Raw genomic sequence first — 24,760 nt, forward strand, 5'->3', positions numbered from 1 at the left:
GATACTTACATTGTTGTTATCAAGAATTGTCTTGTGGGTACTGAATATATGGAAAATTTTCTAGGCGAACGTTGTGCTGAGTAGCTTCGGTGCTTTCATAGGCGAAAACGCCACTTGAAGACCCCCCAACCGCTCTTACTACAAAAATTATTTTGTAAAACATTTGAACCCCCATTTATTATAGTATTTTATTTTTTGCCAAAATACTTTTATGAATTGTGTTCAAGAGAATGCAAGTAAAAGGAAAATCCAATTAACAGCGTGAAAAAATCCAAAAAATTCCCAACCAAACTTAGCTTCTTTAATCTTTAAAACTATAAAACCAAATGTATATACCATTGCAGCTTTGTTGTCAAGCAATATAGCCAGAGATTGTTGAAACCAAACCTCAAGAGGCTCCTAAATAATACGTTTGCTAAAATGGGAAACAATATTTTGCTCTTGCGACAACACCCAATATCACAATATAAACCAAATTCACCATAAAACAACAAAAAAATTTTACAGACTAAACAGAAATACACGTCGGTACTAAGTGCCAAAATTCAGTAGTCATCACCTCTGGATATGACCTCTTTGCAGGTTGGCCGGAGTAAGATGGTATGCTCGAACTGAGATACATAGCTGCCCTTAACGTCACACAGAGGAGGATAAGGCTGCCAAAAATAATAATAATATTAAAAAAAAAAATAAAAAAAAAAATCACATTTTTATGAGCATAGATCCTAGTTGAGTTGATCTTATAAGATAGGGTTAAGAGAATGAAAAAGACCAAGGATGTCAGTAAATGTCGGTCTTTAGTAGTGACAAAAAGTAGTGCTCACCACATTGATCCCAACCCATGTGTCTTGTGTTGTGCAAGAATATTTTCCCAAGAGAGAGAGAGAGAGAGATGGTGGTTGTGGTGATTTGAGCTTCTGGGACCACTACAGCAAGCCCTAGCACTTGACTACAAAGCTAAGAAGCAGCATCCAACGCTGAAGTCTCTTAAACAGATGTTATTCATGAGGGATATCTGAATGTGTCCTAGAATGAAACTAAACTACTAAAGAAAGGGAGGAGCTTCAATTGGCAAAATTTAATGGAAGGCATTTTGTTTCTTCTTCCTGTCTATAACACAATTTGATTCTCTCGTGCCACTTCACCACCATCCTATGACATCCAATTTCTTATTTCTTGATGAAGCCATATTAGCATCTTGATAAGTCCATTATTGCAGAGTAGGTCTTCAATCTGCTCCGTTCCCTTCCTCTCTTTGTATCAGTTCATTAGAGCACTACATTCTAACCCATCAGAAGATCTTTCCTTTTTTAGGCCAGCTCCAACATCAAATTAGTGAAATGGTCCCAATTTCTCTTGACCAACAACAAGAAGCTTATGTAACTAAAATTTCTATTAAATAGCAGGCATATTAGATGCGAGTGGTAGGCATAGTTACAACAGAAAGGCCCTCCACCTAGAATAGACTATAAATCCTTGACTTTAATCCTAGAAAAAAAAAAAATTAAAACACTCATTCCGAAGAAATCTGGGCCTGCTGATGTTAATTATTTTTGACCTATTAGTCTAGTAAATGGAGTTTGAAAGATTATTGCTAAAGTCCTAGCTGATAGGTTGAGAAGGCTTGTAGAGAAGATTATTTGGAAAGCCCTAGAATGCGTTTGTCAGTAGTAGGCAAATCCTAGGGTTTGTTCTTATAACGCTAATGAATGCCTGGATAGCAGGATCAGATCTAGTGAGCCAGGTATGCTTTGCAAATTGGATATTGAGAAGGCTTACGAACATGTCAATTATGAGTTCTTATTATACTTGCTGAGGAAATGTAGTTTTCGGGAGAAATGGCGTACTTGGATAGAGCATTCCATTTCTTAGGTGCACCTTTCTGTTTTGGTAAATGACACTCCATCTGGATTCTTTAGTAGCTCCCATAGTCTAAGACAGAGAAATATTTTCTCCTTTGCTGTTTGTCATTGGCATGGAGGCTCTAAGTAAAATGCTATATCCTACTATAAATGGGGGTTTTCTTTCAGGCTTTTTTGTGAGGTATAGGAACATTGGTGCGCTTAACATCTCCCAACTTCTGTTTGTGGATGACACCTTGATATTTTGTGGGGCAAACACAGACCACCACCGCAATCTCAGTGCCTTATTCTTATGCTTTGAAGTTGTATCCAATTTGAAAATTATTTTGGCTAAATCAGAACTTGTTCCCATCGGTGTAATGTCAATGATTTTGATGGCCTGGCCAATATTTTGGGCTGCGGGGTTTCTTCTTCGCCTTTAAAGTATCTTGACCTTCCATTGAGACCTTTTAAGGCCAAATCTATTTGGAATTGTGTTATTGAGAGGATCAAGTGTTGTCTGGCTAGTTGAAAAATGATGTACTTATCTAAGGGCAAAAGGATTACCTTAATCAAGAGCACCCTATCCAATTTTCTAACGTATTTCATGTCTCTCTTTCCCCTACTTATTGGTTTTGCCAGTTGCATAGAGAAGTTACAATAGGACTTCTTATGGGGTGGGTTAGGTGAAGAGTTCAAATTTCACATGATAAGCTAATCCAAGGTTTGTTCTCCAATTTCTGAGGGAGTGTTGGGGTCTGAAACTTGTTTTTGTTCAACCGTGCTCTTTTGGAGAAGTGGCTTTGGCGCTATTTTCATGAAAGAGGGGCTTCTTTTAAGTCAAATCTATTTGGAATTGTGTTATTGAGTAGATCAAGTGTTGTCTGGCTAGTTGAAAAATGATGCACTTATCTAAGGGCAGAAGGATTACCTTAATCAAGAGCACCCTATCCAATTTTCTTGCGTATTTCATGTCTCTCTTTCCCCTACTTGCTGGTTTTGCCAGTTGCATAAAGAAGTTACAACAGGACTTCTTATGGGGTGGGCTAGGTGAAGAGTTCAAATTTCACATGATAAGCTAATTTAAGGTTTGTTCTCCAATTTCTGAGGGAGTGTTGGGGTTTGAAACTTGCTTTTGTTCAACCGTGCACTTTTTGGGAAGTGGCTTTGGCGCATTTTCATGAAAGAGAGGCCTTATGGAGTCATAGTGGATTATAAATATGGCAGCTCATGAGGTGGGTAGTGTTCAAATGAGGTTCATGAGTCGTATGAGATGGGGTTATGGAAAAATATAAGGAGGGGCTAGGGAAGTTTTCTAGTCATACCAGATTTGAGGTGGGAGAAGATTCCACGATTGTTAGAGTTTGGCATGACATGTGATGTGGGGATAGGCCCCTTAAGGAAGTTTTCCTAGAATTGTATAGTATTGTCAGCGTTAAGGATGCTTCTATGGTAGATTATTTGGAGCTATCTAGTTATTCCCATAAGTGAAATTTAAGCTTTATTAGGGCGTCTCATGATTGGAAGGTGTATTTCTTTACTTCATTTTTTAATTTGTTGTACTCCATTAGATTCAGATGGGGAGGTGAAGACAAGTTTCGTTGGGCTCCTTCCAAGAGAGGGATGTTCAATGTTAGATCTTTATATAATGTCCTTGTACCTCATGATAGCACTCGCTTGACTTAGAATAGTATTTGGCGAAATAAGACACCCTTGAAAATGGCCTTTTTTGATTGGAAATGTGCCTTAGGGAAGATCCCCACCATGGATAACCTAAGAAAACGGCATGTCATGGTAGTTATTCTAATTATTCTATTAAAGAGAGCACTAATATAATTCCTATAATACCCTTGTCACATAACCTAGGTACGTAACACTCTTCCCCATCCAAATCACCATCGTCCATCCCCGTTACGAAGGTCCGTAACACACCTAGTTATGTTTTAGCTTGCAAGCTTAAGGCTTTGAAATTGGATTTGAAGAAATGGAATAAAGAGGTTTTTGGTAATGTAGAGGAACAAGAGAAAGCTTTTTGAAGAGCTTTAGGCTTTTGATGCTATTGAAGGTAGTAGGGCTTTAGTTGAAGAAAAGCTACTCAATAAGGCAGAGGTTATCAAAGAATTAGAGAGGTGTTCTCTTTTGGAGGAGGTGAGTTGGAGGCAGAAATCGAGGGTGATACGGTTAAAGGAAGAAAATAAGTGTACTAAATTCTTCCATTCCATAGCCAATTCAAATAGAAGGTACAACTCTATGGATTCATTATTGATTGGCGATACTCCTTATAATCAGACAAAAATAAGCGAACACGTTGTACAGTTCTATCAAAAGCTCTTTTCTGAGCCTATAGGTGGAGGCCTATGGTGGATGGTATCTCCTTTGATTCTATTTTGGAGTTTGAGGTCAGCTGGTTGGAGAGAGCTTTTGAAAAGGTTAGGAAGGTAGTGTTAGCTATGAATGGCGATAAAGCACCGGGTCCTGACAGCTTTTCTATGGCTTTGTTCTAAGCGTGTTGGGATGTTTGAGCTTGGACATTATGAAGGTGTTTAATGACTTTCATGCTAGAGGTTTATTTGAAAAGAGCCTTAATGTTTCAGTCATTTCACTTATTCCAAAGATTCCAGGTGCTAACTCCCTCAAAGACTTCCGACCTATTAGTATTGTGGGAGGAATTTACAAGATTATTGCTAAAGTTATAACAAATAGATTGAAGTCGGTTTTGGAAAAGGTCATATCCAAATCTCAGATTGCCTTCATCAAGGGTAGGCAGATCCTAGATCCGATCCTTATTGCTAATGAATGCCTTCGTAGATTAAGATCTAGGGAGCCATGCGTCATATGCAAAATAGATTTGGAGAAAGCATACATTCATGTAAATTGGGGTTTTCTTTTGTATATGCTGAGGAGGTGTGGCTTTGGGGGAAAGTGGTGTTTGTAGATAGCTCATTATATTTCTTCTGTGTGGTTTTCGATGTTAGTCGATGGCTCCTAATAGTTTTGCAGTAGTTACCGTGGCTAAGACAAGGGGATCCTTTGTCACCTTTGTTGCTTGTTTTTGTGATGGAGGCTTTGAATTGTATGATTTATGCAGCAGTTAGTGGCGGTTTGTTGAAAGGTTTCAAAGTTGGTGATGCTAATTTTTCTCATCTTCTTTTTGTCGATGATACTCTGATTTTCTGTAGTGCTCGCTCTTCTCAGCTGCGTTATTTGCGGAGTCTTTTCCTTCTGTTTGAAGCTGCTTTGGGTTTAAAGGTTAATTTGGCTAAGTCAAATTTAATTCACGTGGGGAATATAGATCAAGTGGGACGGCTAGCCAGAATCCTAGGGTGTGGGATTGCAACCTTGCCGATGAACTATCTTGGTCTTCCTTTGGGAGCTTCCTATAAGTCTACTTATATTTGAGACGGTGTAATCGGGAAGATAGAGCATCGATTGACCAGTTGAAAAATGTTATACCTCTCCAAGGGTGGTAGAGTCACCCTTATTAAGAGCACCCTCGCCAATTTACCTACACACTACTTATCTTTATTCCCTCTCCTGGGGAGTGTTGCTGCTTGCATTGAGAAGTTACAACGGGATTTTATGTGGGGTGGGATTGGTAAAGAGTTCAAATATCACTTGGTGAGTTGGTCTAAGGTTTGTACCCCAATTTCAGGGGGATGGTTGGGTATCATGAACTTGGTGATGTTCAACCGCGCTTTGTAAGATAAATAGTTGTGGCAGTTTGAGATTGAGAGAGATGTTTGGTGGAGAGTTGCAGTGGACTCCAAGTTTGACAGTTTGTGGGGCGAGTGGTGCTCCCTTGAGCCTATAGGTGCATTTAGAGTGGGATTGTGGAAGAACATCTAGAAAGGGTTGAACAATTTCTCTGGTTTTGTTAGGTTTGAGGTAGGGGATAGGGTTAGGAAAAATTTTTGGCATGATTTGTGGTGTGGGAATATGGTTCTAAAGGAAGCGTTTCCTATTCTCTTTGGTATTCCTCGTGCGAAGGATGCCTTAGTTGCAAATAATATGGAGATTTTGGGCGGTTCTACTTAGTGGAACGTGACCTTTGTTAGAGAAGTGCATGATTGGGAAGTGGATGTTTTTGCTTCCTTCTTCCAGGTGTTGCACTCCGCTATTGTGAGTAGAGGTCGTACAAAAAGGCTTTTGCGGGTCTCTTCCAAGAAAGGCATTTTCAAGGTCAAGTCCTTTAGCTCCCTGACTTGCTCTAAAAGTAGTCGCTTCCCTTGGAAGAGTGAGTAGCGGACTCATGCTCTTTCGAGGGCGGCTTTTTTTGCATGGTCGACAACCCTAGGCAAGATCCTTACGGTGGATAATCTCAAGAAGAGGCATGTTTTCATAGTTTATAGATGTAGCTTGTGCAAGAGAAATGAGGAATCAATGGACCACCTTCTTCTTCACTGCGATGTGCCTTCCGCTCTGTGGAAGTCTCTCTTCACTCGATTTGGTATGTCTTGAGTTATGCCTAGAAGAGTTATCGACTTGTTTACCTGTTGGTGGAATTCTGGAAGGACGAGAAGTGTTGCGATTTGGAAGATGGTGCCAATTTGCATTTTTTGGTGTTTAAAAGAAAAAAAAAATCTTAGGTGTTACGAGGACTTGGAGAGTTCCATGGAGGATATTTTAGCTATGTTCTTTCATACTCTACATCTTTGGACAATGGCTTTTTTGTCCCCTTCTATTGCTTAGTTTTGTCGATTTCCTTGTTCGTTTTTCTCTTCCTAATTAGGTGTTTCCTTTTGTATACTTCCGGTATACTTGGAGGCACCTTACGCTTTCAATAAGTGTAGATTTACTTATCAAAAAAAATATATTTTCAGTCGTGTCAGGTTAGCTTGGGTTATTCCTAGAAGAGTAGTACATCTTTTTGCTTGTTGGAGAGGGTTGTGCAGTAGACCTTAGAGTGTAGCAGTGTGGAAGATGATTTCGTCCTGCCTTTTGTGGTGTTTTTGGAGACAAAAAAATAATATAAGTTTTGAAGATTGCGAAAGGATAGTGGTAGAACTAAAGTCTCTTTTTCAAAACTCTTTGCCACTGGACAATTGCTTTAAATCTAAATTTGCTTAGTTTTCGTGATTTTCTTCTCATTTGTTTTTTTCCTCTTTCCAACTAGGTCTATCTCTTGTATACTTGGGTTGCACATTTCAAGCTTATCCATAATAATTCGATTACATATCAAAAAAATAATTTTGAAGTACATGAATATAGCATATATGAATCAATTGGTGAGAAATACCTGAACAATGCCAGCATCACATAAATTCTTTAGTGCCATAAGGTATTTAGTCTCCCCCAGGCGGTCTAAATACCGTCTGCAGAAGGCCAATGTGGAGAAGTTCTTGTTAATTGTAGCTAACAGTTGCTTTGCCCTGGGCAACCTCAATGGGATATGACCAACTTCAAAATTTTTCATGTAATGACTGCACTCTAGATCTTCTCTAACATATCCTTTCCCTGAACATAACAACAAACCATTAATTGCACTGCAGGTCATTGTGCGAATTAACTACTAGCCATTTTGTGTCAGATATCAATCACTACCAAATGCAAAAACTATTACCAGTTGATCCAAATGTTTCGATTGCGAAAAGTTCACCCTCTTCCATTTTTGTCTGCTCCCCTCCTTTCACGATAGGGACAGATTTCCCAGCATGGATCTGATAGCGCCCAATGCTATGTCCATTCAAGTTTCGAATGCTCTTAACTGCCACCAATAGCCAAAGTCCGTTTACTTGTCCACATATATCAACATGACATGTTATATATAATTTTTAACAAATAGGATAAGAGTCAGAATTTATTGTCCAAAGAACAAATGCAATATTGAACCAAGCCAAAAAGTATTGCTTTTCAAAAGGTCACAGGATACACAAGGGACACATACTTAGGGTGAAAGCTTTAACATGACCTGCTCCAATATGAAGATGTCATTATTTTGAGTCTATTTGGTGTTACTGGTCAAGGGTCTGTTAGTGTTAGGCCCTATTTAGTGGGACTTCTCCAGAGGTATATAAGCTTTTAAAAAGCATGAGTTAGTTGCATGCTGTTTACCAACCTTCTTTGGCTTAATGGATGGTTGTGTGTTTTCCTATCCTCAAGATCAAGGTTCAGAGATTAGTGAAGGGAAAAGAAAAAGAAAATACTTGCTGGCTATTTGGTACTCCAATGGTGTTTCAGCTTTTTGCCGATTTTGTTTAGTGACTTGGGCTTTTCAGGCAGCTTTTGCGAAGCAGCCTAACTGCTTCTTCTCAAAGTAGTTGCAGCTTCTCACAAAAGCTATAGCTTCTAAAAAGCTCAAGCCCTCATGAACTGGCCCTTAGCATGCTCGTGATCAAGAACATTTCTTATCTACTTCCTAATAAACTTGAGCTCAAGGATTGATGCTTCGCTAACTTAGCAGATGACTGCCAGTTAGGTCTTTGGTGGATCGAGTCTTGGTAACTCCCTATTCGAATAAGTTCTTCTCTCATATATATATATATATATATATATATATATATATATATATATATATATATATATATATATATATATATATATTAATGAACAATAATTTATTGGGTAAATGTATAATAAATCCTAAATAAAATGGCATTTTGTGATCACTCAGTTTTTAAAAATCGATTTTAACAACTTAGATTTGTCGCAGATTTGACATAGGTCATTCCCTTTGTTTTTTGTCCAATAAAGTGATGCCCATTAAGCCGCATTAACATTTTTCACCGCATCATATTAAAATAATTATTATTTATTTTATTAAATATTAAAAAATTAAAATCTAAGAAAAAGAAAAAAGGGGAGGGGTGGCTGACCACCCCTACCCAGGGATGTAGGAATGGCTAGCCACCCTGACAACCTCTGAAGGTTGCGGGTGGCCTGCGAGCCATCGCACTAGAAGTGCCCCCCCAAGGGTTTTCCTTTTTCAGATTTTAATTTTTAGTCTTTAATTAAAAATAATTATTATTATTTTAATATGATGTGGCAAAAAATGCTTACGTGGCTTAACGAACGTCGCTTTATTAGATGGAAAACACACGGAGGAGCCATTACAAATCCGCAACAACTCTAAGCAGTTAAAAACAATTTTTAAAAGAGTAATGCTAAATACTAAATTTTTATCCTACAATTGCCCAACAATGTTGATGTAGCACTTCAAATCAACCTTTGGATCTTTTTTGTATTTAACAAAGATTATCCAAGGGTTAGTTGGGAGTGCCACATTAGCCTTGTTTGATAGAATTATAGTATCTAACATTTCTCTTTTTAAAAAACTAATGGAGTGATCACAAAAGGCGCTTTTACTCAGGAATTTATTATAAATTTACCCTAATATATTAAAGATAAAAGGCTAAGTCATTGTACACGAAAAGTATACAAAAGAAGTTACTACCCTAAAGATGTCTGAAATCTAAAAGGTTAACAAGATCTAAAATATTCAAAGAGAAGTTAGGAACACAAACAATAGCCAAATCCAAAAGAAATCTAAAAAAAAAAGGCTTTTAAACAAAGCACATTAGACTCACAATCCTCGAATAGGCTTCGATTTGTTTCTCTCAAAATGTTCCACATTAAGAACGTTGGAATAACGTTCCAGATATTCTCCTTGGGATGCCCCCACCCTCGAGTCCTCTAACAATGAAGGAGAAGATGATTAATAGTCTCCTCATTCATTTTGAGGCAACACCAATTAACATCCTCATTCTTCCCAATCTGTTGAAACTAAAAATCTGTCAATCCTTGACATAAAGGGGGCGGCGGGGGATTCTTGGTTATTAGACCAAGTGAAAGATCCTCCAAGCCTAGGGAATATCCATCAACCCCTGCTCTAAAATAAAATCTGAAAATTCCCACATGGCAGAGGTTACTCAAGTTGCTCCAGCCCCTTCATTTGGGAAACGAGTAACATTGAAGTCACCCCCAACACACCAAGGGACTTCCCACCAACTAAAGACCCCTTAAAGCTCCTCCCCACACATAATGCCTATCTGCTTCAGCATTGGAGCTATCTATAAAACCCCGAAAATGCCCAGATGAACTCGTCCAAAACATTTTTGAACTTGCATTAAATAGAGAAAGTATCCACCACCACCACCCGTTTATCCCACTAAATCAAAATCCAATGTATTAATATAGGATCTTATGCATATAGAATTTAGCTCCCTTTGGACAGCTGCGTTTTTAGCTCTCTTTGTGCTTAGCTTTCATGATTTCCTTGTTCTATTTTCTTCTTCTAGTTGGGTGTTTCTGTCATATACTTCATGTGTACCCAAGTTGCACCTTTTGCTTTTTAATGATATTTCGATTACTTATTAAAAATTAATAATAATAATAATTAATTTAGTTTCAAATAAGCATCCTTTATGTTTCAAGTGTTTCCAAAATCTCCTTATTAATATAACTTGCAGGAGAAAATATAACAATGTTAGAGCAGAGTGTGTGACCAATGCCAGGCTATTTGACTTACGTAAGCCCAAGCATGAATCTTCAACTAAAACATGGTTACTAGCAGATTCACATCTATATGAACTTTTGAAACAAGTGATGATTTAACTTGATATCAGAGCAGATGTCAAGTTCGAATCATAACGCTACAGCTTACCCCCACTTCAGTTAAATTTAATGTTGGACTTCACTTGTTGAGTGTGAGTTTGAGCCCACACAAGAAAGGGGGGTAAAAATATTAATTAAATGATTAAATATACTATTTTTCCTATCAATTTAAGCTTTTAAGATAAGTGGGCATTTAACAGAAATAATATAAGCCCCCACACACAAACCAATCAAAACACAAAAACTGAATTGTACTATAAAAAATTGCCACATATGTCATACCTTGATACACCTTTCCATTAATTTCAACCTCATATGATTCCATGACCTCTTGAATTGCAGCACCAACATCACAAAGTCGTACATCAATTCCAGATTCCTAGAAAATTAGATGACCATCAGAAACACGATAATCTGTGTGGTTGGGGATTTGTGACTTCCAGAATTGGTAGAAGGTATACAGCAGTGAGCACATACAATACAACCCAAAAGAAAAGTCTGCAATATGATATTTCCGATATCCAAACAAAAGCTAACATAAATCTATGAAGATAGTAAAACCAAAAAAAATTAAATGTAGCAAGAATAGGCAGTGACCATAGAGAGAGAAGACAGAGATCAAAGAGCTAGAAACACAATACTTGAAGGTCTAAGTTTCTGTATCTCATTCTGAAGAAATTGAAACGGAAAAGGATAAAAGGAGGGGAAATGAGGAAACAAAATTCCAATATTTCTCCTCTCCATTGGTTAAGGCTGACATAGAGAGAAAAAAGAGTAGGACCATTGCCACCACATATTCAAGCACCCAAAACATGTAGGACCATTGCCAATCCTAGTCACAATATAATATGGTCCACTCTACAAATGTCCAAACCAAGAAACAAATCATACTAGTCTCAAGAAGTAAGCAGGATGAATGTAACTCTACAATTTGATTGAACAACTTTTTAGAACAGAAACTAGTTCAAAAAGTTATCCTAGGTTTCCATTCAGTTGTTGCTGCCGTCTTTTCATTCACTAATGCAGCAGTCATAAAAGAATGAACCACAGTGCCATAAGCCATTCCAGGGAGATCAAAAAGAAAATGAAAAAAAAAAAAATTGATCATATGAAACCCAAGAGCAAGTTTAACAATATCCAATCCCCCAGTAATTTAACAATGGTATTCATCGCTGAAGGTACAGTACCTTGATACCTGTATTGGTTGCTTCACGAGAGGCTTCTAGTAGTGGATCGAACATAGGATTGAATGCAACTGTAAAAGCACAGTCGACTATATTTCCTGCATATCAAACAATAAACCATAACTGATAACAACAACCAAGAAAAACAGAAGTGTTCTGCACCAAAGTAGAATCTACCAACAGTATAGACAATTAAAACAAACCGAACAAATCAGAGATGAATGGAATATAGGTGGTATACCATCAACATGAGTTCCAAAATCCAACTTCATCACATCATCATACTGAAGCACAGTCTTATCTCCTGTATTTGGGGTCCAATGAGCAGCAACCCTGACAGCGTAAAAGAGGTCAGAGCACAAATAAAATTTTGTGAATAAATTGAAACTAATAAACTTTGCTCAAGTACAAGACTTGAAATGTTTACCAGTTCAGAGAGCACCCTGTAGGGAATGCAATGCCTGCTTCTAGACCATTCTCCGATATCAGCTTACGGACTGTGTTCTCCAATGTCTCACATAGGTCAGTCATCAACATTCCAGGCTTCAGAATACTTTTGATGTACTTTCGAACCTAATCACAAGTAAAAAAACTCTCCACTGAATGCAATGTTTTAAAGAAGGAACCAGCAGGTGAACCATAACAGTAATTGATTCACCATTGCAACCTATTTGATCACAAATTCAATTTTTTACAGTTAAACTAAATATAAAATCCTCATATTAATAAAAGTATTAACTTGATATATGTATTGTATAATCTAAATCTTATATTTAGATTAAAAAATAAGATTTATTGAGCATTGAATATAAAAAATCGAGTACTTAAAATTAAAGAATGTATATTTTTATCTTTAAAAAATGACCAATTTCAAAAAATTGGACTGCTTCACTGGTTCATTGGCCGGTTCAATCCAAATCAATTGATAGAACGGTTCAATCCAACCAGGAATGAGACGGGTTCACAATTCAACTCCTTGAACCAGCCGGTTTATCCGGTTTTTAGAACACTTGTTGAATTTCAATAACAAAAAGTTTTCTAAGTTTTACTATGCTAAACAGAAGAAAGATACTTTTCTTTCTTAACTTCCAGCAGTAACATATATATAAAAAATATAAGAAGAAATTGCAACCTGACGATGAACTTCAGCTGCTCGGCGAAGTGAATTATGTATTGGTTTTTCGAGGCGCTCCAACTCCCTCTTCTCTTCAGATGTAGTCCTCCATAGGTTACTGACGCACAAGCACCAACTTTAAATACCAAGTTCTAGAGGAATTGCAAAAGAAACCAAGACATATGAAGTATCGATTCCAGTAGATTATGACTGAAATTTGGGACAAAGATAGTTGATAATCCCCTAGCCACCCAATATGAACACACACACACACACGTGTATACATAGAATCCTAACTCAAGCAACAAAAATTAAGCTACACTTTCTTTAAATTGCCAAAAAGGGCATATATTTAGTCAAATAGAAATATACAAACCCCAATTTAGTACAACTTAGTTGCGTTGAGTTGACTTAGTAGAAATAACATGTACTCACTCATCTTTGCACTGCTGAATCTCACCCTCAGGAAACTCGCCAGAAGGGAAAAGGTCAATAACAGGAATGGATGGTGGATCAGTCTGCTCTGGTACTTCTTTCTTTTTCCTGTGCATCAGAAGAAAAATTATCTACTTTCAAGCGAAAATGTTCAACCAGAAAGAGCAATCAAAGCTAGAATAAGGTCCTCACTTGCTTTTACTTTTCTTCTTTTTTTTCTTGGTACCTTCTGTAAACAAATGGTTTTCAAATGCAAACAAGTCCATACATTAGCACTACATCCACAAATTCCAAGTACCAAATTATTAAATCACCCTAGAAAGAACTTATAACAAAAAAAATCATATCATGTTATTGAATAACCTCAAATTCACAATCTCTAATCAGAAAAATATACCACAAAAGTTAATGCCCAGGAAAGAAAACTAGTTGATTGTGACAATTAAGATTCTTCACATGAAAGAAGAGGAGGGCAGGAAAGAACATGGCTATCAGCACTAATTAGAAAGAAAAAAAATATATATTTAGTCCAATGGGTTCAATAGAATAAACCCAATCATAAACCAAAAATGCAAAAGATAAGGCATTTTTCTTTCAAATAAGGCATTTTATTTCTATAACAAAAGCCAGGTCCATATAAAGGTTAGTTTAATCAATTACCACTAACCTATTTTATTACATATGCTCTAAGATTGCTTCTTTTATTTTTATATGTTTTCATTTTTTTTCTTTAAAAATATAATAAAAGCATAGATGCAACTCTGATTGTACATACATATCCATATATGCTTATGCATATCGTTTTTAATTTCGGAAGTTTTGAAGTCAAGACCGGTATTTAAAACAAAAAGAAGAATAAAAAGAACTTGATCGTACAAAATTGTGTATTTTACTCATACATACAAACAAATTATATCTAGCTTTTCACTACTCTATCATTTTCCAAAAAATTAACCAGTACTCCAGATGTAATACTCCCTCCTCTCACATGAATAGTGGGCCTCACCATGAATCTTACCAGTCCAATCCACTTTTATGAGAGGAAAGGGCATCGTTATTAGAGCACCGAACAATTACTTCTTATTTTATCAGTATCCTTCATCTAATCCATATCATATAAGTTATATTCAATAACAATATCTTTTTCTTTTATAATACCTTGTTCAACTTGTAACCTACTGGTTGAACTAGTGACTCACAGACCCACTTCCTCACCCAGTTCAATGCCTACTCTAGGTATCTATCTATTCCACTGGCAACACAAAAAACATCTAAATATAATCACAAGCAGCAACAAGCATACGAAGAAGAAGAAAGCCAATGAATCATCTAACAAGAAACCATCACCTTTTCCCTCGTCTTCCTCTTTTTTCCCCTCATCTTCATCTTTTTCCAAGGTCGAAGAAGGCTCGGAGGCCTCTTCCTTGCCATTCACAGGCTCCGCAGTCCCATTTTCTTCAACAGAAACTTCCGTATTCAACTTTTCCTCCGCCATTGATCAAACCCTGTAAACATTCACCAAGCCTAGTAAACACAGCTTCAATAACTTTCCAACCAACATGAATACATGATGATATGATGAATCTCGAGAACTAATCTATTAAGATCAGAACTTCACTTTTCTTCAAATTTCTTAGAAATCAAAGGGAAAAAAAAAAATACGATTTTTGAGATGAGGATAGGGAAAGAGGGCTGAGCTCGGTAACGGTGGCTGCGATTGGGAGGGATAAATAGTGAAATTGAGAGAATTAAACATCACAAAAGATGTTGAAAGTTGGAACCCTAGGTAGAGCCAAAAGTAAAGAAATTGTGAAAAAAAAAAGAAAAAGTAAAATTACCTCTTGGAGATTGCTGGAGATTGCTGTAGAGTCTGTTAATAAATCCGGGTTTCGGTAATCCGCAGATGATCGCGGCTGGGAAGGCGACGACAGATATATATATATAGGGGCGTCGAAGTAATTTGGAAAACAAATTAGGGTATTTCGGAACATTTCATTCCAACGACCTAGTATCATGTTATCATGGGTTGTTTTTTTTGCCCTAATCTGTCCTTTTTTGTTTTGTACATCCCAGCTACAGTACAAAATACAAATGGACAAAAATAGTGATCTTTATAATGGGCCTACAGCCCATTGAACCAAGCTTGGTCCAAGGGCCGAATGAGAGGGTCGTGACAAGTGGTGTCTGTGAGTCAAAGCATATTTGCTAATTTGTAGACCGGTATATAACTATCATACAACTAAGATGACGTGATCGTAAAAACCAGCTCTTAATTTTTTCTTTTACAAGTTTTTTATAATTCAAATGTTGATTTTTACTATCACGTCATTTTAATTGTATGGCAGTCGTATAACTGTCTATTAAATAACATAACTCATTAAAAAAACTTTAAGGTTAAATACGTTTTTAGTACTTAAGTTTTGAAAACTTTATTTGTTGGTACCTGAGTTTCAATTTGCATCACAGATGGTATCTCAATTTTGAGAAAATATCAAATTAGTACCTCATTCAAGTTTTTTATCCAAAAACTAACGGCCCGCCACGTCACTGCCACTTAGCACCACTAGGAACACGACATATGTCCCTTCCAACATGTCAGTACCTACACAATTGCCAAATCACCAAAACACTTCAACATCACACCCACGTCATTTACTGATTTTGGAGAGATTTGACAATTATGTGGGTGCTGACATGTCGGAAGGGCCATGTGTCATATTCCTAGTGGTGGTAAGTAGTAGTGACGTGGCGGACCGTTAGTTTTTAGATGGAAAATTTGACTAAGGTACTAATTTGGTCTTTTCCCAAAACGAAGGTACCATCTGTTATGCAAATTAAAACTTAGATACCAAAAAATTAAATTTTTAAAATTCAGGTACTAAAAACAATCGTATTTAACCAAAGACTTTAAGAGTAAAGTGTATTTTCCTTATAATTATGTGTGCATTATATAATTGATCATGCTACATCTATTCAAGTATGTTGAACACATTGAAGGCCTAAAGAGTCAATGAACTAATAACGCAAACGATTTAGCAAATATTGTTAAATGAGATTCTTACATTGTTATTTATTTATTTGTTTTTTTTTTTTTTTTTTTTTTTTTTTTTTTTATATATATAATGAATGGAATAAATGCTTAGTGTAGTAGGTCCTGATGTACGAGTTACATAATGTATTGGTTGTATTGTGAATATGATTATGTTTTATATAATCCAAGGCAGGGACGGCCTTAGGGGAGACCGGTGTTACTTTATATTCTTGAGCTAAAGAAATTTTGTTTGGAATTGCATTGAGAAATATAACTTTTATAGGTGAGCTTTTGTCAAAAAGTGCTACTATTGAAAAGTTGTTTTTACATGTTTGAAAAAACTTCATTTATCACTCTTGATTTTTCATCACTTTTTCAATCATACCCTTTAACTTTAAAAAGTGTCAATTTAGTGTATTCATCTTTCAATTTTTTTTCAATTTCAACAATCTCTTAAAATTTACCATTAAATCCTAACGGATAGGGTGTCAAAATTCCTAAAATAACCCTAATTTTTTTAGGGGAAAAAAAAAAGAGAAAAAAATTGCAAGGATTTAGGCATTAGTTAGGATGTAACGGAATTTGCAAAAATACTCATACCTGAACCTTTGAAAAATTGAATAATTTTTAAAAAATAGAAAATAAAAAAGCGTGTATTTTAGGAATTTTTACAGGATTTAACTAAAAATCCTAACATAATGGTAATTTTTTTATTTTTTATTTTTTTTAAAAATGAAATATGAATACACTAAATTGACACTTTTTAAAGTTTTAGGGTATGATTGTAAAAGTGATGAAAAAAAATCAGGGATGGTAAGTGAAGTTTTCCCTACATGTTTAAGTACTTTTTGGATGTTACTAACTTACAATGTTTGGTAACAAAATTAAAAGGGATCCTCGCTTTATGACCATAGAAGCATGTTTAAACAGAATATGAAAATGCAATGTTTTTGTTAAAATTTTTGACGACAATAACAACTAAATTTTCAACCCAAGTAGTAGTATTTCACTTGCCTTTTTCTTCCATGGCCTGAAAAAAAAAAAAAAAAAAAAAAAAAAAAGAAAAAAAAAAAGAAAAAAAAAAAAAAAACAAAAACTGACAAAACCTTATTTTGGGTCTTTAGTGGACTCAAATTTTCTATGACTTGTCGACAAGTCGATTTTACTAACACGATGGCGAATTTAGTCTTACTGGTAGAGCATTTCTACTAATAATAGTTAATGAAAAAGAACAACTCTCTATTTTAACTACTTTTTTTTTTTTTTTTCCTATATTCTCTCAAACATATTTTATATTCTACTTTCTACTTGCATTTATATATTATTTTGAGTGGAAAAAAGTGTGAAATGAAAAAGAGGATAGAGAGAGAGAGAGAGAAAATAATAATAATAATTAAAAAAAAACTCTTTGTAGTGTGAATTGTGAAAAGAAAGAAGAGTTTATTTACTATTCATACTAGAAGAAAGAAAGAAAGAAAAATAAATAAATAAATAAAAAATCTATTTTGCCTATTTTGTTAAAGATGCTAATTATTACGAACCATTTACCTATTTTGTTGGAGATGCTCTTACCAATTTGGGATTGATACAATTTAGTCTTGTGCTTTTTACTTAGGGGCGTGTACGGGGCAGGGTGGGGCGGATTTTCGCCATTTTTGCCCCCGTCCCGCACCCCTGCAAGTGCAAGAAATCGAACTTGTACCCCGAACAAAATATGATGTGTCCGTGCGGGGCGGGGGTAGTTTGGGGTGGGGTGATGCGAGGCGATTTATGCGTATTGTGCGGGTTTTCTGCTACTAGCTGCAAAACCACACCACCATAGGCCACATCAACACGATTCCACGAACACAAACACGGTGAAACACCCTTTACATCACCCACCAACGTAAACCCAGAAACCCTAAACATAAACACAAACTAGATCTACCACAGAAACAACAAACAAATTAAAAATTGAGAGCTAATGAAGTGGACAAACTAGATCTACCACAGGACTTGCATCGACCGTCGACGTGAACAACGTTTTTCAATTTTCGATCTTCATCGGACAAAGGGAGGGAATTCGGGGGTGAAGAATCGAAGATTGAAGAAGAAGAAGAGGCGAATGGGTACGGCCGTGCGGCGCTAGGAAGAAAATGAAGGAAAAAAATGAAAAGGTGCGGGCGTGTGGCGCTGTGCTAGGGTTAGGCTTCCGGTTTTTAACACGCACATATATATATATATATATTATTCAAGCGAGGCGGGTCCTCAGGGTTTTGAAAAACCCAAACCCGTACCCCGCCCCACCCCACACGATTTGATTAAAAATCAAACCGTTTTTCATTCAGTATTTGCAGGGCGGGGGAAATATCTTGTGGGGTGGGGCGGATCCCGTGGGTTGAGGCGAGGCCCGCGGGTCCTGTACACCCCTATTTTTACTTGCAAAATGGGCATTACAAATTTGGGTAATATGCCAATTGCTTGTTAAAGCTTTTGCTTTCTTTAAGCAAATTTGCTTGTGGAGATGTAAATATTATATTATTCTATAAAGTTGCTTTTGTACACAAAAGATGTATTTTCATGTAATTTATATAAACAAATTATGTAATTTATGTACTGCATGAGTAATATTATCTTATTTATGATTAATGAATTACAATTCCAAATTTAATGTTCACTCCATCTAAAAGGAGAAATAATTACTAAAAGATGATTTTTTAAAGGAGTTACCACGTGCTCTCTCACTTCAAAACATGAAGCAAATCTCGTGAAAGTCAAGAGAACATAAACATCAAAGAATAATGCTCCTCTTCAAACTCATTTTACGTCAGTTGACATAGCATATTTTAGGTGACTTTTTATGCCATCCACTTAAAAAAAAAAAAAAAAGGAGAACTTCACAAAAGGGTATTGAACTATCGCGCATTTTGATGGAAATGTATTGAACTAGCATTTCTCTCTAACCGGGGTTTTTAACTATCACACACCCTCACATAAGGGCGTCCCGTTATGTTTCCGTGTTAAATCATGACGGACGTGGAATGCCTTTTGTCCGTTTTGCCCCTGACTTCAACGGATAAATCAGGTCTGAAAGTCCTTCACAAACTTACTTCTCATACACTCCCAGCTTCAGCCATCTCCATCAACGCGTGAAAGATTTTTTTTTTTTTTTTTTTTTTTTTTTTTTTTTTTTTTTTTTTTTTTTTTTCGTTTAGGGTTACTTTATTCCCTTCTTTTTCACTAATTTAGGGTTTACGCTCATAACCCAGGTGAGCATTGAAGGCGACGGTGGTGAAATGGAACATATGTCCAACAGTGAATCGAGCTCGGCAACCTCTACGGTCCACTATGCAAATGTGGATTGAAAACATCATCATGGACATCTTTCACCCTGAAAAATTTTGGTAGGAGGTTTTATTCTTGTGTAAATTACAATGTAAGAAGATTTTGCTAATTTCCCCCAATTTTTTTTCCCTTAAGGTTCCATCCCTGTTTTCCCAATTTTTGATCGATGGGATTTTCCGATTATGCAGCAAAAAGCTGTGAGATGTGATTATTTTTCATGGTGTGATCTTGAAATATGTGTGTATGGTCTAAGAGTTGTGTCAAGGTTGAGGAAGTGGCACGAGAGTTTGAAGGTTGAACGAGAATTTAGTGTAACAAAGGTCTCGGATGAAGTGGATAAATATAAGTCTGAAGCTGAGAGGTGCAAGAATGAAGTTGATAAATGCAGGGAAGAAGCTGAGAAATACAAGTCAAAACTAGAGAGACGGAAGATGAAGCTTTGGTTAGTAGAGAGGAAGCACAAATTTGTCTTTGTTTGTTCAAGGGTGATATTCCTGTTGTTGTTGGTATATCCTCAATCTCACAGAGAATGCAATGTACCAAGGATGATGTTGCAATGAAACTTTTTTGAAATTGTAGATTGACCTTGTAATGTAATGGTGTAATGCCTTGTAATGTTGTGAGTGACTGGTTTGTAATTGTTGACTTTGAAATGATTTTGTTCATGGGTGTTATTTCGTAATGTTGTTAGCCGGATTATGAATTTTCCTTGATAACTGTAGTGTAATTGTTGTTGTCTTTGTAAACTTGTTGGTACCAATCGTTGTTTTGGGTCCAAAATTTGGCACCAAAAATTGGATGGATGTTACTGCGCATTCAATTGATCCATTTGATAACAACAAGTTTACAGAGTTATAAACAACATTTGATATATTAGGTACCAACAAATTAAGGCAATAACAGAACAATCAAAATGGCATCATAACCCATTTGGTTTCAAAATGGTACCAAATGTGTTCCTGTAAACCTGTTGGTAAAAAAAACCTGAATACAAGCAAGACTCATCCAATCACAAACCAAACAAATTCCTCAAATCATTACACAAAAGTCAAATGACATCAAAACACATCAACACTATCCTAAACCTTTCATCAAAATACTTCAAATGCAGCAATATCATTTCACATTAAACCCTTCACCCTGTGTGCATAAACTAGAACTCAGTATAACATCACACCCAAAACACAAAACAACACAAACCAAACAAATATGTCCAAAAGTTACAAAAGTCAAATAACATCAAAACACATCAAATTCAACAACTGAAGTTACACATTAAACCCTTCCAATAAATAGTAACATAAGTTAAGAAACAAAAACATAATCATATTGTCATATTCTTTTCTTTCCAAAATACACATCATAACCATGCTGTCCATGCCCTTTCAAAATACACATCAAACTTGCCAAATCTTCTTTTTTCCTTTGTCCTTTTTGCCTACAGGTGGTGGAATGTTAAAAGTTGTTGATTATGCCTTCCTTATGTCAAAATCAGGGGGAGCAACTCTGAAAGTTATGCCACCTGCAGTCCTGAGAGGACCCCATGAGCATGCCGATCCATTTCCTGAAACTTTGGGTGGTCCAGTAGGGTTTCTAGTGAGATCAACAAGAACCTTTCCTTGACTGTTTGGGTTAGCAGTTTGTGAAACAGTTGATCTCAATCTTCCACCAACTCTGATCCTAGTTGCCAAATTGATACTGGTCTTCTTCCTAGTATAGGGTGCGGTACTAAAATTGGCAGTGCTTGCACCCTTTCCTCTAGTGCTCTTCTCACCCCTACTTGATGCACTAGATGTAGTGCTTGTACCCTCTCCACCCTCTCCTCTTACCCTCTTTTGACATCGACCTATTGTTGGTGCAGCAGGATTGTCAGTAGATGGTACAGTAGATGGGGCAATAGATGTTGGTGCATTGGAATGGCTCATAGATGGGGCACTGGAGGATTCACCCAACTAAAAAAAACACATCAAAGTCAATAAACATCATTACACATCATGTGTATTAATTATGTTCACAAAACAACTCAAACATATTAAACTCAGCAACCAATAACTTAAAATGGCAAAATGTATGCTAAACAATCACAAAGAAGAAACATTACTCTGTCAAGATTGCAGTCAGTATCTGCAGCATGTTCTATGTAGAAAGTTCTCCTACGTTGTTGTCTCTCATCATGCACAGGGGCAGAGGGAGGGGGGTCGACAGGGGTCAACTGCACCCCCCACACCTTCCAAAAATTTTCCATGCTCTTATAATTTTTTTTTTGAAAGTCATAGTTGCCCCCCCTCAAAAACTCATCAAGGTGCAAATATTTTTTAAGAAAATTGAGCTTTATAAGTCACACCATGTTCTGCCATTTTTTTACTGAATTTTTAACCTAAAACCAGTCACCAGGTTGAAGAAGATGAGGTTGAAGACGACACTTTCTCTTTTGACAAAAACGCACCGTTTTGTTAAACGTTCGTTTGAATCATTTAAACCTTCCGTCAAAAGAAAAAAAAATAAAATAATGCTACAGCAAGTGGGGGAGGATACGTTTAAAGTGGGACACTTGAAAGAAGGACACGTATAAGACTTTAAAGTAATGAGACTAGCTTTTCTTTTAATAGATTTGAAAGGAAACGTCTGAAGTAATGAGACACGTCTAAAGTAACAATTTAACCTTCTTTTTTTCTTTTTTTAAAAATAAATAAAAAGCTTTAGGCCTTTAGCTTAGCCGACTTCTTCATGGAATCATGATATGTTAGATGAGAGTCCTGACTCATAATACTTGTCTATATTGACAAACGGTTTTTTTTTTTTTTTTTTGAAAATAAAAGATAAAAAAATTAAGACTTAGCTTAGCTAGCCGATTTTTCTTAAGTAGTATATATTACATTTAAAATACCTTTAACATTATTTATAACCCTGAGTGCGATATGTGTGATTCTTCATTGTTATTTCTAAAAGTTGCCGATAAATTTTCAACAATTTTACAATTTGAGATTTGTGATTTCTTCAAGACGGTATTACTTTCTACTTGAAGTCTTCAACAATTCAAATCAATTTCTTAATTATTTTGTTTTAGAGTTTGAGAGGTATGTAATTAAACTTTTACATTGATTAAGCTTTTAAATTTAAATTGTTCTTATATATATATATATATATATATATATATATATATATATATATATATATATATAAGTTACATTTATATATTTTAAGCGATAATTGAATTTTGTTGAATTATTTATTTATTGTGTTAGTTATTTTTTTAATATTTTATTTATTTTTTATTAACTTTAGATTTTTTTTTTCATTTATCAAAATGAAAAATAAAATTATTGACCCCCCTCAACTAAAATTCTGGCTCCGCCATTGATCATGCATCATCCTCAAAGTGCATGTTCTTGTATTGTGACCATATTTCTTGCACATCCCACATTGGTTCTTCTTGCCACCTTTTTCTAACTGTTTATAAATTTGATGTCTCATCAGCACCTCTATTTCTCACTTTCTTAGGTCTACCTGTAGTTGCTCTTGACTTACGTGGTTCAATCTTCGGTTGATTTGTCCTGACCCATTGCTCCTCACTTGGTACAGAGTAAATGATGGGTGCATATGCCTTTAAGTACATCTCCTTTCCAAAGTAATGACTCAAAAAATTCTCTAGGTTGCCTCCACCATGCCATATTGCTGAGATGGCATGATCACATGGAATGCCAGAAACATTCCACTTTCTACACCCACATGTTTTCTAGTACAAATTGACCACATACTTCTTGCCTTTGCAATCAACCTCAAATAAACCATCACCAGCAACTATTGGCATACAATGGCTGGCCTCATCTTCCTTTACCTCCAACTTCTCTTTAATTTTTGGCCCCACATTCTCCTCCATGACCCTTATAGCATCTCTCTTCCTTTGGTACCTTCTCATTAAGTTGCTCCTGATTCCTTCCAACATTGTTAAAATGGTCTTATCTCGAAACTTGAGGATCTAGCTATTGAAGCACTCAGCCAAGTTGTTATGCAGAAGGTCACACTTTGTACTTGTGTTGAACCATCCCCTATACCAGGTTCTAGGGTCAACATTTTCTAAGTACTCGTGTGATTTAGGATTAAGGCCCTTGAGCTCCTTCATTGTAGCATAGAATCCAATTTGTGTGCAAGATGAAGTAGTTTTCCACAACCTGTCCTTCAATAACACTCTCCTGTGACCATCGTTTTTTAAATTGGCATATAAGTGCCGCACACATATACAATGCTCAGCATGAGGACACACCTCATGTAGGCTTGGTACCAATCCCTGCATACATGAAAACAATAAACACATCAAAGTCATTGCATTTAACATACCAAATCACTTACAAGACATGTAGATCAAAAAAAAAAAAAAAAAAAAAAAAAAAAAAAAGAAAGAAAGAAAAGAAAAGAAAAGAAAGTAATATGGAAATACTTACATTTAGTCTATCTGAAATGAAAGCCCACCCATGTGGACCACTAGGGCCAAGATCTGCTAATACGGCCTTGAGAAACCATATCCAGCTTTCCCTAGTCTTTGCCTCCACCACAGCTATAGAAATTGGGTACATGTTATCATTGGCATTCCTTCCAATAACTGCCATTAACTATCCCTTGTAAACCCCTTTCAAGAAGCATGTATCAAGGCCTATCAAAGGCCTACACCTATCTTTGAATCCATTTTTCATGGCTGCCAATGACATATACATCATTTGGAATCTACAAGGCACTTCGGGCATTAGTCTTTCAACCATCAAAAGTATACAACTCCCAACATTTATGCTTCTAATTGTTGCACAGTAGTCCCATAACCGGTAGCATTGCTCACTCAACTTCCCATAAATGGCCTCTTGTACCCTCTTCCTAGCCATATATAAGGAACTAAGGTGGATCTCAACATTTCACTTCTTCTTCACCTTTTTCTTTAGGACATCTATAGGCATGTTCTGTTGATCCCTAAAACCGTCAATGCACCACTCGGCGATCCAGTTCGAAGTGAACAAGTGATTCTTGTATTTCCTAGGGCATGTATGTTTAGGCCTAATTGTAATTAGCATGAATGTGGACTCATCTTTCAACTGCCTCCCATAAACTCCGTACTGACAATTTTTGTCTGCACATACTGTAATGCATTTAGTCCTTGAATTCTTTTGGTAAGTCAAGTCCTTTCTTTTCAATACAGAAGCCTGCTTAATGGTTTTTCTAAACTCATACACATCCTGAAAAGTGTTACCTCGCTGCAAAATCGGATTTGTAAAATATTCTTTACTAAATGGAA

At 36.2% G+C, this 24,760-nt stretch overlaps 1 protein-coding gene across 3 annotated transcripts; it reads right to left on the reverse strand.

Moving 5' to 3' along the window:
• Positions 1-268: 268 nt before the first annotated feature.
• On the reverse strand, positions 269-15,111 carry LOC133881748 (methionine aminopeptidase 2B). Of its 3 annotated transcripts, none has more exons than XM_062320775.1 (12): positions 14,963-15,111; positions 14,472-14,629; positions 13,317-13,350; positions 13,125-13,232; positions 12,708-12,807; positions 12,003-12,148; positions 11,817-11,908; positions 11,579-11,673; positions 10,674-10,770; positions 7,402-7,545; positions 7,078-7,295; positions 269-656 (listed from the first exon to the last, which is right to left on the reverse strand). In XM_062320775.1, exons 2-12 carry the CDS (start codon positions 14,617-14,619, stop codon positions 546-548), a joined length of 1,293 nt encoding a protein of 430 aa, XP_062176759.1. In that variant the 5' UTR covers positions 14,620-14,629; positions 14,963-15,111; the 3' UTR covers positions 269-545. The 3 variants fall into 3 exon arrangements, with proteins under 3 accessions (XP_062176759.1, XP_062176757.1, XP_062176758.1); XM_062320773.1 differs by having other exon boundaries at positions 13,317-13,353; XM_062320774.1 differs by having other exon boundaries at positions 13,317-13,353; positions 14,472-14,648; positions 14,963-15,018.
• Between the last annotated feature and the right edge of the window lie 9,649 nt (positions 15,112-24,760).

This window comes from Alnus glutinosa, chromosome 11, assembly GCF_958979055.1.
Source record: "Alnus glutinosa chromosome 11, dhAlnGlut1.1, whole genome shotgun sequence".
Lineage (NCBI taxonomy): Eukaryota > Viridiplantae > Streptophyta > Magnoliopsida > Fagales > Betulaceae > Alnus > Alnus glutinosa.